Below are 17,977 nucleotides of genomic sequence, written 5' to 3' on the forward strand. Positions count from 1 at the left end.
CAGTTTTTCCGGAGGTTCCCACTCCACCCTAACCTCAAAGTCATCTGAAGTGTCAGTTACGAGAGTTTCCAAGGTATGTGTACCCGACTGGCCACCGACGGAAGTTACCAGACCAGATAATCATTATTTCAGAATTGTTGAAGCAAATAAACTACATGCTTCAACCGGGGGAGGATGTTGCGTCTCGCTAGTAGTTCAACGAAAAATCGTTGGATCGTTGCCATGCAGAATAAATAGCCGGTTTAGAGCTCTGGCATTTCAATATCATTAGTGCTCGAATAATACACACATACCATAGAAGCAGTAAAGACTAAAGACATCCAACATGCTATGTATCGAGGAATTATAATTTCAATCAGTTGCAATAAATATAGTGAACAGTGAGGATCTATTTTTTCTATTTCGTGAGGATCAGCCCCTGCGCGGATAATTCCGAACCGCCTTACTAGCTCTAGACGAAACAGCAGCTATTCAACCGATACATGATTTACCAAAAAAAAACGAAAAATTTAGAAAAACAAAATTTTAATGCAGTGCAGTGAAAAATTTTCGGCACTCCGTGGTGCAATTGATTGCACAAAAATGTTAATAAAATTTTCATGAGTTAATAATAAGAATTACTTTACATCTCCAGTGTTGTAATTCTCCGAAAGACAAACTCACAATATCATATTACCGAATAAAAGTGACCCTATATACGAGATATAGAGACTGCGGTATCTCATCCGACTGCCGCATCTCTCCTGAAATTACCCTATAAGAAGTGAAAAAAAGATCTTCCTCGATTCTAAATCAATGTTCTTTGACCATATAAAGCATGCTGTAATGACCCAAACTCTATTCTTTGAAATGCAAATCTGGATCATGGTTGGTACTGAACATTTTAACAGTCGAACTATATGACCGTAAAACGCATGTATACTTTTTTTTATTTTGATATAAAAGTCATTCTTTTAAAAAAAATACTCACCTAACCGAAAATCGATGTAACCTTCTCCGCCAGATAATACTAACATATCCTTTTTGCACGAATAACGGTTATCAGAATTCATTGGTACAGCGACGAAAAACTTAACTGCATCTCGATGTCCGTGAAATGAGAGTTGTGCATTGGCCATGCAACACCGAGGTAACAATGGAGAAGGATCCTGACCTGCTGTCTCGCTCAGTGGTACTGAAATCACAACACCATTACCAGTTCCTACAAAAAATAAATTCGGAATTAGTTTTGTAAATGATGATAGCCAAAAATCTTTTTTAGTCTACCTAACAGGGTGATGAGACATTTCTAACAACTCTTATATGTCAATTCGAGCATTACAGGAAACCTATATTATGCCATCAAATCGAAATCGTGTCAGAATTATTGAGTCTTATCTGTGTATAATTTGTTTAACCTCTAACTCAAAACTATTTTGAATTTTAAATCTTTTGGTTCCACTGTAAAGGTGGAAAAAAATTCTATTGGATGGTGTCCTCATATCTTTTAGTTAAGGTGATTAACTAACCATTTAGTGTTAGTGTTTTACATTTCTTGCAAAAGAAATGTATAGGATTCGCTCAAATTTTGAAACCTTTTCCGACGCCCAGAGGGCCGAGTCTCGTATACCAATCGACTCAGCTCGACGAATCGGGACAATGTCCGTATGTATGTGCGTATTTTATTTTTCTTTTTTTAATGGAGAATACAATGTGTCGGGCTCTCATGGTGACGGCGCCATGACTAGGTAATACCGACTAAACTTCATTGGGCAACGCCATTGTTCCCCCCAGGGACTACCTCTCGGTATTACTTATGGGGGGATGGCTGTACTTGATGTACTCACTCACTCTCGCTCACGCGTTCATACATCGGCAAAGCCGACGATCTTGACCCCAGGAGGGAACTTCAGTCTCAGAGCCCCGTCATACATGAGGTTCCATAGCACCTTGGCCTCCAAGAAGGAGGGAAGAGAGAAGGCCGACATAGGTACCCAGACAAGGGCCTTCCCGTTCCCCTTCTATGGAGCAGCCAAGTCGCTCGAAGCGGCGACTGAGTTCCCCTCGAAGGGCAATCGCAAGCGCAAGACGACGTCGAACGCGAAGCGTCCTAGGAAGTCGCCAGGCGAAAGTGCAAAAAACAACACCAAACGGCGTGTAACCGTCACGGCCAAACGCCGTTTGGTCGAGGTAAACCGGGGCGCAAATGACCCCGCCGAAAAGAAATACAGGCGAAATGCTTTTGGTGCTGAAGCGAGGCGCACAATCCAGTGCAGTTTACAAGGCCTTGGCCCAAGGGGTACTGGGTGAAGGCGCCCAGGTGAGGTCGTTAGGGGCGGAAATGTTTCTGCAGTGTAAGCAACTGGACGAGTTCACGATCGCAGAAGATGTTGTCGCAGCCACCAAGGAACAATAAGACGTAACAATTGAGCGAGCCTCCGGTACGCAAGTAGCCTACCTCAGGTTACTGAAAGCAGATACAAGAACCCGTTTTAATCCACCTAGTAGTGCAACTGTGCCTTTCTCATTTATCCAAACTACGATTCCATGGCAGGTTATATTTAATGTAATGGTGGAAATATCTAATAAATATTCAGTGCGATTTACACATACGTACGCTGAATCGACAACTACGAACGTGAGTCGCTATATGTCGACGCTGAAAGTCAAAGAAATTTTGAGTTTGTTTCTCAACTCAAAATCATTCCAAACCAAATTTTGCACTAGTAAATTTATTCTAGAGGAATTAGAAAATTTTATTCGCGTAGAGGGGTACATGATGAGGGAAGGGCGGTTTAGGGAAGGCTGATGAGTGATGTAGGGGGAGGTCCTTTCCGTATCCCACTAATAACGACCCTGTTAAAATACAGAAAACCTATGTAGGTCAAAAAAATTGGCCGGGATTAAGTTGACGATGTTCAGAGTGATTGCATAACCTTTCTATAGGAGAAAGGCAAAAAAGTGAATTTGCTGTGTGTCCGTACACTTAAACCTGTAACTCCGGAACCGGAGCTCGGAATTTAATGAAATTCAATAGCAGCCTATGGGGACGTTGTACCTTTCATTTTTTCATTAAGTTTGATGAAATCGGTTCAGCCATTTCTGAGACCAAAAATGTGACCAAAAATAGGCACATCAGTGCCTATTTTTGGTCACATACATACATACACACGCACACACACACACATACGCACACACGCATCAGCGAACCGGACGCCTTGCTCCACCGGAATCGCCGAACTGACCTCGACATCTGGTTGGTTGGCTCGGTTTCGGGAGAACTTCTCTCGCTGGGGAATTCTCCGTCGGAGTAGGCTAGGTCCATCGTCGGGGACTAGACCGAGTAGTTCGCGAACAAGTCTGGTGCTCAATGAGTAAACGGCGCTGAATGGCGCGAGAAGGGAGTTGCGGTGCTAACTGGCACAAGGAAGCTGAAGGGCTCGGTGAACTAGTCTGAAGTTTGGCGCCCAGACTGTATTCGTAGAGGAGGAGTACTAAGCCTCGACTCACAGCCAGCTTTCCGCTGCCATGCAGAACTTGCCAGTCTCTGTGGATGGTAGAGAATTGGTGGTGTGTAGAGGAGTGGGGCTGTAACCCTGCGGAAGAAACGAACTAGTAAGTAGTTGAATTAGAGTGTGTGCTATGCACATAAAAACCCCTCCCCGAAGTAATGCCGTAAGGTAGTGCCGGGGAGGAATCAGGTTCTGGGCAAGAGCAGTGGTTTTTTTGCGGGTCGGGTGATGGCAGCCCAAACCCGTTCCCTGAAACATTGGAGTTTTTGTAAATTTTCCTTCAGGTCTCAGGGTTTTCCTGAAAAATTTTTTACTGCTCTCTAAAAATTAAAATAAACATACGCACACACGCAGACATTTGCCGAATTTGACGAACTGAGTCGAATGGGATATGACAGACGGCCCTCCGGGCCGGAATTATGTTCATGATGTTCAGAGTAATTACATAACCTTGCTATAGAAGAAAGACAAAATGTGAATTTGCTATGTGTCCGTACTCTTAAACCCGTAACTCCGGAACCGGAGCTCGGAATTTAATGAAATTTAATAGCAGCCTATGAGAACGTTGTACCTTTTGAGACTAAGATTGATGAAATCGGTTCAGCCATTCCTGAGCAACTGATGTACTTATTTTTGGTCACATACATACATACGCACGCACACACACATACGCAACCCCTGGACATTTAGCAGGGGCTTTCAAAGGCCCGGACAGATTCGGGATGTGCTGGAAATGCGGAGAGACGGGCCATCTTGCGAGAGACTGCACGCAGAGGCCGAAGTGCTTGCACCCCAGCGGAAGGAAACGACCATCAGACGGATGGCTTTAAATGCCCAGCCTACAAGAAGGCGACTGCAAGCCAACGGTGATGGAGATGACCCAGATAAACCTGAATCACTGTGATACCGCACAGCAACTGTTGTGGCAGTCTACGACAGAAACTATGTGCGATGTCGCTTTGATCGCAGAACCTTATCGAGTCCCCCTAATAACGGTAACTTGGTGGCGGATAGATCGGGAACCGCTGTGATACAAGTAATGGGTAAATTTCCCATCCAAGAAGTGGTAGAACGTTTATATGAGGGTTTCGTGGTAGCCAAAATCAACGGCATCTTCGTATGTAGCTGCTACACTCTTCCAAGGTGGACAGTAGAGCAGTTCAGCCTAATGCTGGAGCAGTTAACCGAGCAGTTGATCGATCGGAAGCCGGTAGTCATTGGTGGCGACTTCAACGCCTGGGCTGTTGAATGGGGCAGTAGAGTAACCAACACAAGAGGGTGTATCCTGCAGGAAGCTCTAGCGAAGTTAGACGTACAATTGTGCAATGAAAGTTCTGTTAGCACATTTCGGAGAAACGGAAGGGAGTCTATCATCGACGTCACATTCTGTAGTCCCTCATTGACGGCGAACATGAATTGGAGAGTATGCGAAACGTATACGCATAGTGACCACCAGGCGATTCGCTACCGTATCGGTCAACGGAACCACGCGGCAGTACAGAGAAGGATGACCGGCGAACGAAAGTAGAAGACGAAAGCCTTCAACAAAGACCTCTTTGTTGAGGCACTTCGGCCGAACGGCGAGACCGAGAACGTGGATGCGGCTGACCTAACAAGAAGGATGGTGGCGGCTTGTGACGCCACAATGCCGCGAAAACTGGAACCACGCAACAAACGGCGTCCAGCTTACTGGTGGAACGAGACGCTTAGTACGTAACGCGCTGCTTGTTTCAGAGCCAGAAGACGGGTCCAAAGAGCCAGGTCGGAACCAGATAGAGAAGATCGTAAGGCAGCGTTTCGGGAAGATAGGGCGGCTTTAAAACGGGAGATCAGACTTAGCAAGTCAGAGTGCTACAAGGAGCTATGCCGAGAAGTAGACGCCAATCCCTGGGGTAACGCAAACCGAGTCGTGATGGCGAAAATGAAGGGCCCGACAACGCCAGCCGAAATGTGCCCGAGCAAGCTGAAGATAATCGTCGAGGGTCTTTTCCCGAAGCACGATCCAACTATATGGCCACCGATACCGTTCGGCGAAGAAGAAGGAACAAACACGGATCGGCAAGTGACTAACGACGAGCTAGCAGAAGCATCGAAGCGCCTAAAATCAAAGAAAGTCCCTGGTCCGGATGGAATACCATACGTGGTACTGAAAGCTGCGATCCTGGCATATCAGGACATGTTCAGGATAGTACTGCAGAAGTGCCTAAATGAAGGCAATTTCCCCGAAATGTGGAAGGCCCACAAGCTGGTGTTGCTGACAAAGCCAGGGAAGCCACCTGGCGATCCGGCCTCGTATCGGCCCATATGCCTACTGGATACACTCGGAAAACTCCTAGAAAGGATCATTCTTAACAGGTTGACGAAATTCACGGAAGGTGAGCGCGGACTGTCCAAGATGCAGTTCGGTTTCCGCAAAGGAGCATCGACAGTGGATGCAATTCGGACAATGCTCGAGAGTGCTTAGAAATCATCTAAACAGAAGCGAAGAGGAGATCGATACTGCGCTGTGGTCACGATAGATGTGAAGAACGCGTTCAACAGTGCCAGCTGGGAAGCCATCGCTGCAGCGCTGCATAGAATGAGGGTTCCCGACTATCTATGCCAGATCCTGAAGAGCTACTTTCAGATCAGAGTGCTGCTGTACGAGACGAGCGAAGGGCAGAAGTCATTGCGTGTCACAGCGGGCGTTCCTCAGGGCTCCATTCTCGGTTCAACTCTTTGGAACGGGATGTACGATGGGGTCTTAACGCTGCAGCTGCCTAGGAAATCGTGGGTTTCGCGGACGACGTGTCACTAACGGTGATGGGTGAAACACTTGAAGAAGTGGAGGTGTCGGTGATGGAGACAATAGACGCGATCGAGAGCTGGATGAACAGGGTCAAGCTGCAAATAGCTCACCACAACACGGATGTGTTGTTGGTCAGTAACTGCAAAACGGTTCAACGGATGCAGATCGACGTCGGAGGGCACGTGATTGCATCAAAGCGTGCATTGCAGCAATTGGGAGTTATAATCGACGACCGGTTGAGCTTCAACAACCACGTTGGTTACGCCTGTGAAAAGTCGGCGAAGGCAACGAACGCAATAGCGAGAATCATGTCAAACGCAGGCGGCCCGAGAATCAGCACGAGACGTCTGCTATCTACTGTTTCGTCATCGATACTCCGATATGGGGTTCCTGCCTGGAATGCTGCGCCGAAAACCAAACGGAACCGTGAAAAGCTAAACAGGACATTCCGGCTGATGGCCGTACGAGTCGCGAATGCCTACAGAACAATATCGTCGGATGCAGTATGCGTTATCGCCGGGATGATCCCCATCTGCATCACCCTGGCGGAGAACGTGAAATGCTATCAGCGGAGAAATGCACGTAACGCTAGGAGACTGGTCCGAGCGGACTCGTTGGCTAAATGGCAACAGGAGTGGGACAACGCGGAGAAAGGAAAGTGGACCCACCGACTCATCCCAAATGTGTCAGCCTGGATACATAGGAGGCATGGAGAGGTGAACTTCCATTTGATGCAGTTTTTGTCCGGGCACGGATGCTTCCGGAAGTACTTGCATCGGTTTGGACATGCTTCGTCACCCCTTTGCCCGGAGTGTGCGACTGTGCAGAAGACACCGGAACACGTGGTCTTCGAATGCCCTAGGTTCGAAGAAGCTCGTAGGGGTATACCTGGTATGACAGTGGACAATATCGTCGAAGAGATGTGCCGTGACGAACATACCTGGGACACTGTCAACAGAGTGGTCTCGAGCATACTCTCCGAGCTGCAGAGGAAGTGGCGAAGAGACCAACAAGAAGCCACAAATCGGGTTTCGAGAGAAATTACGCCGCCAGGGAACTCTCCGACTGTGTAGACTAGGTCCAACGCCGGGGATTAGTTGAGTAGTACGTGACGTAGCACTGAGTTGGATTGTCGAGGCGCCTGTGAACCGGGCGTCAAGCTTCACCGGAATCGCCGAACCGATCTCGACACCCTACCGCTCGGTTGCAAGAGAACAAGCTAGATCCATTGTTGGGGACTAGACCAAGTAGTTCGCCAACAAGTGAGGGCGGGAGCTGAATGGCTCAAAAATTGTGGTGTTAAAACAAAAGAAGAATCGGTATCGGGAGAGCTTCCTTCGCCGGGGAACTCTCCGTCGGCGTAAGCTATTGTCTTCGTAGGGGAGAAGCACTAAGTCTCGACTCACAGCCAGCTTTTCGACTGCCATGCAGAACGTGCCAGTCTCTGTGGATGGTGGAGAATTGGTGGTGTATCAAGGAGTGGGGCTGTAACCCTGCGGAAGAAACGAACTAGTAAGTAGTAGAATTAGAGTGTGTGCTATGCACATAAAAACCCCTCCCCGAAGTAATGCCGTAAGGTAGTGCCGGGGAGGAATCAGGTTCTGGGCAAGAGCATTTGTTTTTTAGCGGGTCGGGTGATGGCAGCCCAAACTCGTTCCCTGAGACATTGGGGTTTTTGTACATTTTCCCTCAGGTCTCAGGGTTTTCCTGAATTTTTTTTACCGCTCTCTAAAAAAACACATACGCACATACGCACAGACTTTTACCGAGTATGCTTTCGTGTGAGACTAAGTTTGATGAAATCGGTTCAGCCATTCTTGAGTAACCGATGTGCTTACACACGCACACACACATACGCACAGACATTTGACGAATTCGACGAACTGAGTCGAATGGTATATGACAGACGACCCTCCGGGCCGGAATTAGGTTGACAATGTTCAGAGTGATTGCATAACCTTTCTATAGGAGAAAGGCAAAAAATTTGAATTTGTTGTGTGTCCGTACTCTTAAACCTGTAGCTCACGAACCAGAGCTCTGAATTTAATGAAATTTAATAGCAGCCTATGGGAACGTAGTTGCTTTAATTTGAGACTAAGTTTGATGAAATCGGTTGAGCCATTACTGAGTAACTGATGTGCTTATTTCTAGTCACATACATACACACAAATACGCACACACGCACAGACATTTGCCGAGTTCAACGAACTGAGTCGAATGGTATATGACAGACGGCCCTCCGGGCCAGAATTAGGTTGACGATGTTCAGAGTGATTGCATATCCTTTCTATAAAAGAAATGCAAAAAAGTTACCGTGATAGGTAAACTGAAGATCGGCTGGTCAGTATGCTCGGTTAGCATACACCAGCCGCCTTCAGTGGACAGGTGCTATCGGTGCCTTGAGTCCGGCCATAAGTCGTTCGAATGTAAGGGTAGAGAGTGGGGCAATTTCTGTCGTCGCCGCGGCGAGGAGGGGCATAAGGAGCGGGGAGTTCTACGATCAGCCTGCCTCAGAGCTGGACGTAGGATGCAAAGAGCCCGCACCGAGGATGCAAGAGAGGATCGCCGTGAAGTGTTTCGAGCTGCAAAATTGGCCCTTAACAAGGCCATTAAAAGCAGCAAGAAAGCGTGTTTCGACAACCTGTGAGAGAGAGTCAACGCGAATCCGTGGGGTGACGCCTACAGAATCGTGATAGCCAAGACCAAAAAGGGCTCTTCACCCCCAGAATGGTCTCCGGACCGATTGGCTTTCCAGGATCCCGTACAGACCCACTGGTAGGCTATGCCGGTGTAACGAGAGCTTGCGCTGATGAATGCGTTCTTCACGTCAAGTGTCACTAACGCACAGTATCGAATGCTGCCTTGAGAGCGCTGTTTGGAATTCCATCCGTCCCTGGAGCTTTGTTCATTGCTAGGGAATTAGCCACTGCGAGTAATTCTTCATTCGTCACCGGAGCCACAATTTCGGCCGCGCCCGCACTGTCTAGTGGTGCAAGTGGCCAGGGGCTTGTGGCTCGAGACGGGAAGAGTGCTTCGATAATCGTCGCCAACCAGTCCGGAGACCGTTCTGGGGGTGAAGAGCCCCCTTGGGTCTTGGCCATCACGATTCTTTAGGCGCCACCCCTCGGATTCGCGTTGGCACTCTCACACAGGTTGTCCAAACACGCTCTCTTGCTGCTTTTAATGGCCTTGGCCAATTTCGCAGCTCGAAACACTTCACGGCGGTTCTCTCTTATATCCTCGGTTCGGGATCTTTGCATCCTACGTCTAGCTCTGAGGTAGGCTGATCGTAGAGCTGCAATCTCGGCACTCCACCAGTCTACCGGGCGTCTGCCGTTCAGGGCTTGGAAATCGAAGCACTGAATAGAAGCAGGCATAGTTCATTCTCTCAAACACTCACGAGTGTATGCATGCTTACCACTGCTCTCAAAACCACCCATCGTGTGTAATCTGTATTCGGCTATTTTTTACCTTCGTGAATGTGTATATATGATGAAAATTTATTCCTTTGAAGCCATCTGCTGTGCAATGCTTCGCAGGCGCTATTGAGCCGTGAAGCAACATCATTCAGAGAAATTTTTTGCCGGTAAGAGAGGCCTACTATACAGCTCAGCTTTCTGCCATTTTCATGAGATTACGATGGTCTAGCAGAAAACATCCATCAGATTGTTATTCGCAAGGGTACATTTCGCAAGCGATTTTATCCCTGATTTTGAACCTGTATGTATAACTTTACTTGGGTAAAATCTGGTAATTTTAGGTCGCTGATTACAAATGAAGTCTCAATTGTTATAGTTGTAGTAGGGGGAGGAAAGAGATAGGACTTAAAGTAGGCTTTTTCTGGCGATTCAGAGTGCTAGGATGTTCAGTCAATTTACATATTTTAATGCAACATTTATGCAACATGTTCATTAATTTTCATTGTAAACTATTTCAAATTGAGTAAGTGACCGTGAATCTCCGATAGCGTTTTAAAAACAAAATTGTTTCATGGTGTACATTATAACGGAACAATATCTATTGAACCAATCGGACGGTTGACGGTGATATTGAAAATGTAAACGTGCAATTCGCGAATGAATTTTAATCTGTCAAACCCAGAATTTTCCACTTTAACTAATGAGCTTTGGTATGCAATCTTTAGGTTAGATATATCTTATTCTATTAATAGCCAAAATCATTTAATAAATTTCATTGGGCCGAAAGCCGGTAGGCCGAAAGTCGTCTGGCCGAATGCCGTTAGGCCGACTGCCATTAGGCCGAAGTGGTCACTAGGCCGAAAGGTACCATTCATAAATTACGTAACGCAAAAATTGCCCAGAATTGACTGGCCCCTCCCGCCATGTAACAAATTGTCACAAATTTCTTCATCCCCCTTCCCCTATTATGCAACAAATTCCGAGAAATTTCTTCGGTGAAAACATGTTACGTAACGATTTAGCTAACTCGCCCTCCCCCTTATGTCACAACATGTCACAACTTGTTGTACCCCCTCCCCTCCTAAAAGCATTACGTAATTTATGAATGGCCCCAAAGTCATTTGGCCGAACTATTCATTGGGCCGAATGGACCTTTAGGTCGAATTGACATTTATGCCGAATGGGCAATTACGCCGAAAGGGTCATTATATCGAACTGGAAACATTCAATAAAAGGTGATTTTTATAGATCTTTTTACGATTTTTTTTAACTTAGAATAACAAAGTTTGGAATATTTACGACACATTTCTCGTTGCATATTTGCCGCTGTAATGGAATAAATAAACAACAGCGGCGCCAAATGTGACTACGCCACATCGCTTCATGTCAAGTGCTGTCCGACATTGCTCCGCTCCGTCAGATTTAAACTATGTTTGAGTAATCCGGGTAAACGAGTGGATCACAGGTTTGTTTGCGAGAGGCCTCCGCTTCCGACGGCGGGTCGGCGGCCACCTCGTCCGGCGGATCTTTGAATGACATTCGGCCAAATGACCTATTCGACCTAATGACATTCGGCTTTATGACCCATTCAGCCTAATGACGTTCGGTCTTGCAGCATTCGGCCTAACGGCTTTCGGCCTAATGGCCCGACACCTTTGAGTGTTATTACAGTGCAAAACTGAAACTTGGATAATTTTAGAATTAAACTGGATCCAGTTTGAAACTGAAACAATGAACTTACACACCAAAAAATATGAATTTTATCGTTGACGTAATTGCAAGCATGACAGAATTTAACAAACCGTAATTCACGAAATGACGCAATGCTCCGTTAAATTTTACATTAAACATATACATTACATTCACAATGACATAAAATTACATTTACTGCCATTCAGAACAAACGCTATATGTGGAGTAAAATTACATGATTTACGAGATTCAACGTCGTGTAAAATTAAAATCAAACTTAATAGTGAGTCATTTTCGATGCTCGTATATGTCAGAATCAGGAGACGTAAATTTACATGATATTTTCTAGGTGTGTAGAGCATGTTCAGCTGCGTTTTAAATTATTTACGAGTTTCATTGTAGAACTGAAACTGAAACAATCACATCCCCAGCAGAGCGTTTTGTTTTATAATTTCGAACAGCTTTATTTTAAAATTTAAAAACTGCTATGCGACGCCGTTCTATTTGTTGTTGATTTTAAAACACATTTAAATTGTATTTTAAGTACATAGAAAGTATTAAGCACAGATACGTAGACCCGATGGACTGAGGAAAAACAAATTTGAATCCTACTGGAACGCTCAAGACATGGCGAGACACGAATTTTAAACTACCTAGAACACCTGCAAAAACTGTTGCTGGGAGAAGAAAGTTCTAGTTTTAAAATTTTCAATTTGTCGAAATTATGAATCTAGAACTGAAACACTCCTGAACATGCCCTTGGGACTTTATTTTCAAATACATACATAGAGAAGCACAGATACTCAGGCTGAATGAACTTGGGATTTTTTTTTTTGAGTCCAATAAGACATGACGTGGCATGAATTTTAAACTGAAAAGAACACCCTCTCAAACTGCTACTGTGAAGAGTAATTTTTAGTTTTTTGAATTTTTAGTCAAAATTATGAATCTAGAACTATACAGCTCCAGAACTACCAGTTTTAAAAATTCGCAACAAAACAATTTGAGATAATAAATCAAACCTGGAGATTTGATTATTTCCGTTCCGGTTGCACTCAGGTATGCCATTATGACAGATTTATCAAGCACAGTCAGTGTTTTTTTCAATTTCTAGACAAAATGACAAACCTTCATTAAGCACGTGGCCGGCGTCGGTATTGATCAGCATGCAGGGATCAATATAGATTGTACAATAAGGTTATTTATGTTATTCCCACGCATGTTGTTCCAATGAACATTTTGCAACCCAATTTGGTTCTGGTCAATAACGGAGTAGCAACTACGGGTGATCTCTTATGCTTATGCTTAAAATGACAAACCTTTCATTATGCCAGATTTTAAAAATTGAGTTAGATTTTCCCAAATTTAACAAAAAACCGATTGATGCATGTTCTATGAAGACTAAAATGTATGTCAAATTATTTACTTTTGGCTTTAGCACCAAGAATATTTATAGATTAGCTTCGCAACTTTTTTGAAAACAATTCAAAACTGAAACTGCTCTAACAATCTCTCCGCCCACCAAATCTAAAAAAGCTGAATCCCTCTGGTACAAAGACTCGCCATCTCTAACGTTTGTTTACCATTTATCTGACAGTGTCATTTCAATCAACCATTCAACTATCTAGGATTGAATCGTATAGCCATTAAAACCATTCTAGATTTTCAAGCTTTTTGTAGGCACAAACTCTCTCAACGTACAAAATAATTCTTAACTTTAAAATAAATAACATTTTTTTGAAAAGAATCCTATGCATTTGTTTTTTGTGGAAATAAAGCATAATTTTAGCTATATTTTATATATTTTTCTTACGCATCTGGTTCAAATGCTAGAACAGATTATGTTACACAATGAATGTATACAGTGACCCGTTTTTATCAGCCCCCTGGTGTACGTTATGAGGAAATTGACAAAATCGGTACATATTTTTTCTTTCTTTTTAATAGCCCAAAGCATTTAAATTTTTTTTTAGTCCCTAGACATGGTCTCATTATCCTTTCTTATTATTTTCTTAACGGGAGTTTCCCTGGGCAAAATTAAAAAAAAAGTTTTTGTTTGTGCATATTTTGTATATTTATGATAAAAAAGTGCTCGAAAGGATTTACTCGGATTTGACTTGGTTCGTCTGTTAAAGTCCATCAAACGTCTTTTCATTAGGCTGACAAAGTCGGGAGCAAATTGGGATTTGATAAAATTGGGTTTTCACTGTATTGGTAATTCATATAACGCATTACGTATTTTCTCTAAATAATATAAACTCATTACTTGAAAAACCCCCCCCCCCCCCGATCCGTAGGGGAACCCGGGGCTATTCGAACTTACCTTGAGAATCGTCCTTGCAGGTGGCTAGATGTGTTTATCGGTCAAAGATTCTAACTGTTAATTTGAAACCTCGGCTACATTTCGGAGCCATAAAAATTGATTTGTACCACTCCATGGCAGCGCTAGGCGACGATTTGCAAAACTCTACGTTTTTTCATCCTTTTACGATGTAGGATTAATTTGGACCTCCCTAGGAGGCAATTCAGACCATCATTTTTTAATTTTTTTTATAATGGAATCATGTTTACTTATATATCTTTATTGGAGAAACTCCTTAAGAAACAAAAAGAATGTGTTAAAAAGTTGCTGCCGATTTGGGCATTGTGCATTATCTTTGCTGTGGCGTGGCAATCGAGCGCGCCGACGCGAGCCGTTGAAGCTTCGTACGCTCATTTAGCATAAAAGTGGTAAGCGTTTTGAAAATATCTGCGCTTTCACCCAAAACAAAAATCATTTCATAAAATAGGAACCTTGAGCTTTCACTTGTTATTTTTTCACTTTTATTTGCTACTTTAATCACGATTTTGCAATTAATTTTTGTTTTGAGCATAGCAAAAAATGAAACACGTATCTCCTTACTAAAAACAATAGAATGTAAAAATTAATGTTTCAGAATGGCGCTTCCATGAATATCTACGACAGTCCAAAAATCTTACCATTTTCTGAGAAATCGAAAGGGACTGAACCACCGGCACCGGGGTCCTTTTTTCATTATATTTTCTACAAACTCCCTATGCAAGATTTCGGATCGAAAAGCGTGATAGCAAGCGCACGATGGCCTTTGCACTCAGCGGGGAGGCAGGTGTAAATGTGGCATCTGAGTTCGTAAACGGTTTGTCTATGCGCCGGTTAAACCCACCAATGCCGAAAGTCAAATGCTTCTACCACTTCGTGTATCGCCCGGACGCGCCAAAATTCTACTCTTGTACGTAAATGACAAGTACCTATATGACGAACGCTTTTCATTCCCGTATTTTCACCAGTCAAAGTGGTAAAAAAATGTTTGCTTCATCCCGCGTAGTAAGGCGTGAAGCAGCATGCCTCATTCTCATTATAAACTAACGATAATGAAGCATTCGTCTATACCAGTTCAACGTGCAAGTGTATTCATGAAGAGTGTCATCGGACAGCGCAGATTCGATGCAAGAGACACGTAACTTTTCAGTTTTGAGTATGTTTATTTCGTCATGCATCTGTTTTGGGGAAGGCATCAGTTTCCTCTCACCGGGAGGGTAAGTTCATTCAAGTTCTCAGCTTTCTCACGTTTGGCTGTTTGCGTCAGGCATAGGTTCTCATTTGCGCATGAGAATGAGTGCTCTCGTGCAGGGGGTAATCGCTATATTCGTTCATTTGAAGCTTCACAATCCAAGCCCTGCTGCCGTTTCTTGGCAGTGTTTTCCTCGGCATAGTGGCGTCGCACGCACGTGATAGAACGGCTACCAGCGCATCCCCGCTTAGACTGTCGGTGTTGGCCTCCAGTCCCAGGGTGAAAGCTTCGATGTCGAAGTGATTGGACTTCCACCCGCGTACCTGACAGGGATCTCCCGCCCTCGAATGCTGCACACCATAGTTGATCCTAAAGCGAACTGCCAAATGATCGCTATGGGTGTAGCTCTGGTCTACCCTCCATTCCATGCTAGGAACCAGACCCGTGCTGGCAAATGTTACGTCAATCTATGCCTCCACCCTGTTTCTACGGAATGTGTTAGCGGAGCCATTATTGGCTAATACAGCGTCGAGTTTCGCAAGCGCCTCCAGTAGCGCTTGGCCCCTGATACTTGTACAGCGGCTGCCCCACTCTACTGCCCAAGCGTTAAAGTCTCCCGCTATGACTACCGGTTTCCGGCCCACTAGGTCTGACGAGAGCCTGTCGATCATCTGGTTGAACTGTTCTATGGGTCACCTTGGTGGATCGTAGCAGCTACAATAGAACACACCATTGATCTTGGCAATCGCAACACCATCGGCGGAGGAGTGTATTACCTCTTGAACCAGAAACCGTTCCGTTGTACAGATTGCCACCATCCCAGACCCGTCCGACACCCAATTGCCGTTGCCGGCAGGGATGTTGTACGGGTCGGATAGGAAGGCGACATCTGTCCTCGACTCCGAGACCGACTAAAAATTGAGACAATTACATATAGAGTATTGCTTTACGGGTGTTTTATATGCAAAACTGAACCGATGTTGAATATCCGGGCATGAATACACATCTGCGTGATTCAAGGAATTCAATTCCGAAAACATTTTGTGAATTTACTCAATAATTAAATAACTATTTCTCAAAAATTAATACGCAATTTCACTTCAAAAACAAAACAAAGTGTAATTCACTTTAAAGTGAAAATTTGTCCAGAGTGGATGTATTTACCCGTTGGAGTAAGCGTTGCATTCAGTCGTGAGATATACATTGGACGGTATACGAATACACAGATCATCAAGTAATCCACCTAGTAGTGAGAAAATAGATTTCTAATATTATTCATATTCATATTATATTCGTACCATCACCGAGAGCAACTGTATTTTAGAATTGCAAAATTCCAGTGAAAATTTGTCTTCTTTTGTAAGATTTATTTTTTACTAATCATGGCGTAAAAATTACGAGTTGCATTATTTATAGATGTAAGGAATCAGAATTTCGCCTTATATACAAAAATGATGACACAACACTAACCATCATCTGCCATTCTTCGCCCCCCCCCCTTGTATCACTCCTCCATCATGTTCGTGGCAACTGTCACGACTCATCTATCCTGCTAGTTCAATATCAACTTCTAAGATGTGTCATAAGATCTTCAACTAGATTCGTTTTCGAGCTCTCCATCGAGACAGAAGTTATTTTTCTAGTCCGTGCTGTGTATAACGACCAAAAATAGTACTCATCCGCATTCAAGGTCATCCTGCCAGTTCGGTTCGGTCATTAGTCTTTTGTTCGCATGTGAGGATTAAACAATAGCCAGCTATATAAGCTGGATCGGTTCGTCGTTGGACACCAATTTAAAGCTAAGTGGGTTTTGTCTTCTGCTGAATTGGGTTCAACTTCTAAGGCTCCCCCGGCCCAAATGCTATCGAGAACTCTCAACTGGTCCATTTGTGGTCTTCTTCCGACCCAAGACTAAACCACTGAATCTTCTTCAGATTTCTAAAGACCTGACGGAACGGTTGTCGGCTGTGACAGAAATTTCAAAGGTCCGCTCGGACAAGATAAGGGTGTTGCTAGCCAACTCAAAGCAGGCAAACTATATTAGGGGAGAGAGGGTAACAGTGGATCAGCAGGAACTATGAAACATTCGCAATAAAATCACAATGCATGATCGCAATCTTCTAATTCCCTCATATTTCACAATTTATAATTCTTTACACGTGTTGCTATATTTTGGAAGAGATCTGCTAACTCTATCTCTTTTAATGGATATTTGTTTGTTTTGTGATAGCCAGAGTAAATTTGCAATGATAAACATTATTCCATCTTTATGAATTACCATTCATTGAATAAATGTTTAGTCTATTGCTATTTATAGCAAATTTTATGCTCAACATTTGCCGCGAACAAAGTTTTTTGGTAACTACTCATGGTTCTGTGTGATTTCACAATTTTCATGAATAGACCCATTGGGTAACTGTGAAACGATGGCGTATGGGGAACAGTGATTTTTGTTTGTTTTTGTGGTCTGTCTCAAAATGTCAATGGGTTCCGATTTTCCACACTAAATACTACTCATATAGTGCAAAATTAGTAAATTTGGCCAAATTTTGTAGAAATTGTCTCTTATTTCAGGATTGCAGCTAATATGCATATATGGTGGTTCGATGTTACGCCATGATATAGTGGATTCTTTCGTAAACAAACGATTTTCGCCTCAATATAACTTTAATTCAAAGCGTTAGGATCATTCTTCGTCAAAACAAAAGAATAAAATTTATAAGTAGAATATTTCACTATAGATGACATCGTGTTTCATAGTTCCTACCTATAGGGGAACACTGATACATTTTACCACCAACTGTTTATTATACAAAAAATGTTATTTCCCGTGAATTTTACCAGCTGGAAAAAATATATGTATTAGTTAACAACATAGTGGCACTATGTATCACTTTTGATTACACAAATAACATGTATTATCATCAAAATTAAATTGTAGAAAAAATGTGTTTCATTGTTACCCTCTCTCCCCTACTTGCTGTGAGCACCTTACGCGGGATTATAACGTGTATATTACAGCTGTAAAGGTACAATCTGAAGGCGTAGTCACCAATA

General features: G+C 43.6%; 1 protein-coding gene across 6 annotated transcripts in view; it reads right to left on the reverse strand.

The window, feature by feature from the left end:
• LOC131691036 (JNK-interacting protein 3) overlaps positions 1-17,977 on the reverse strand; it is a 1,253,801-nt gene that overhangs the window by 417,040 nt on the left and 818,784 nt on the right. For 5 of the 6 annotated variants that reach the window (XM_058977179.1, XM_058977178.1, XM_058977180.1 and 2 more), the window contains exon 10: positions 971-1,201. In XM_058977179.1, the coding sequence (XP_058833162.1) occupies positions 971-1,201 (231 nt within the window). Of the gene's footprint in view, positions 1-970; positions 1,202-17,977 lie in introns of those variants that run through there. The other variant, XM_058977181.1, reaches the window with a different exon arrangement.

The sequence above is a fragment of the Topomyia yanbarensis genome, chromosome 3, assembly GCF_030247195.1.
Source record: "Topomyia yanbarensis strain Yona2022 chromosome 3, ASM3024719v1, whole genome shotgun sequence".
Classification (NCBI taxonomy): Eukaryota; Metazoa; Arthropoda; class Insecta; order Diptera; family Culicidae; genus Topomyia; species Topomyia yanbarensis.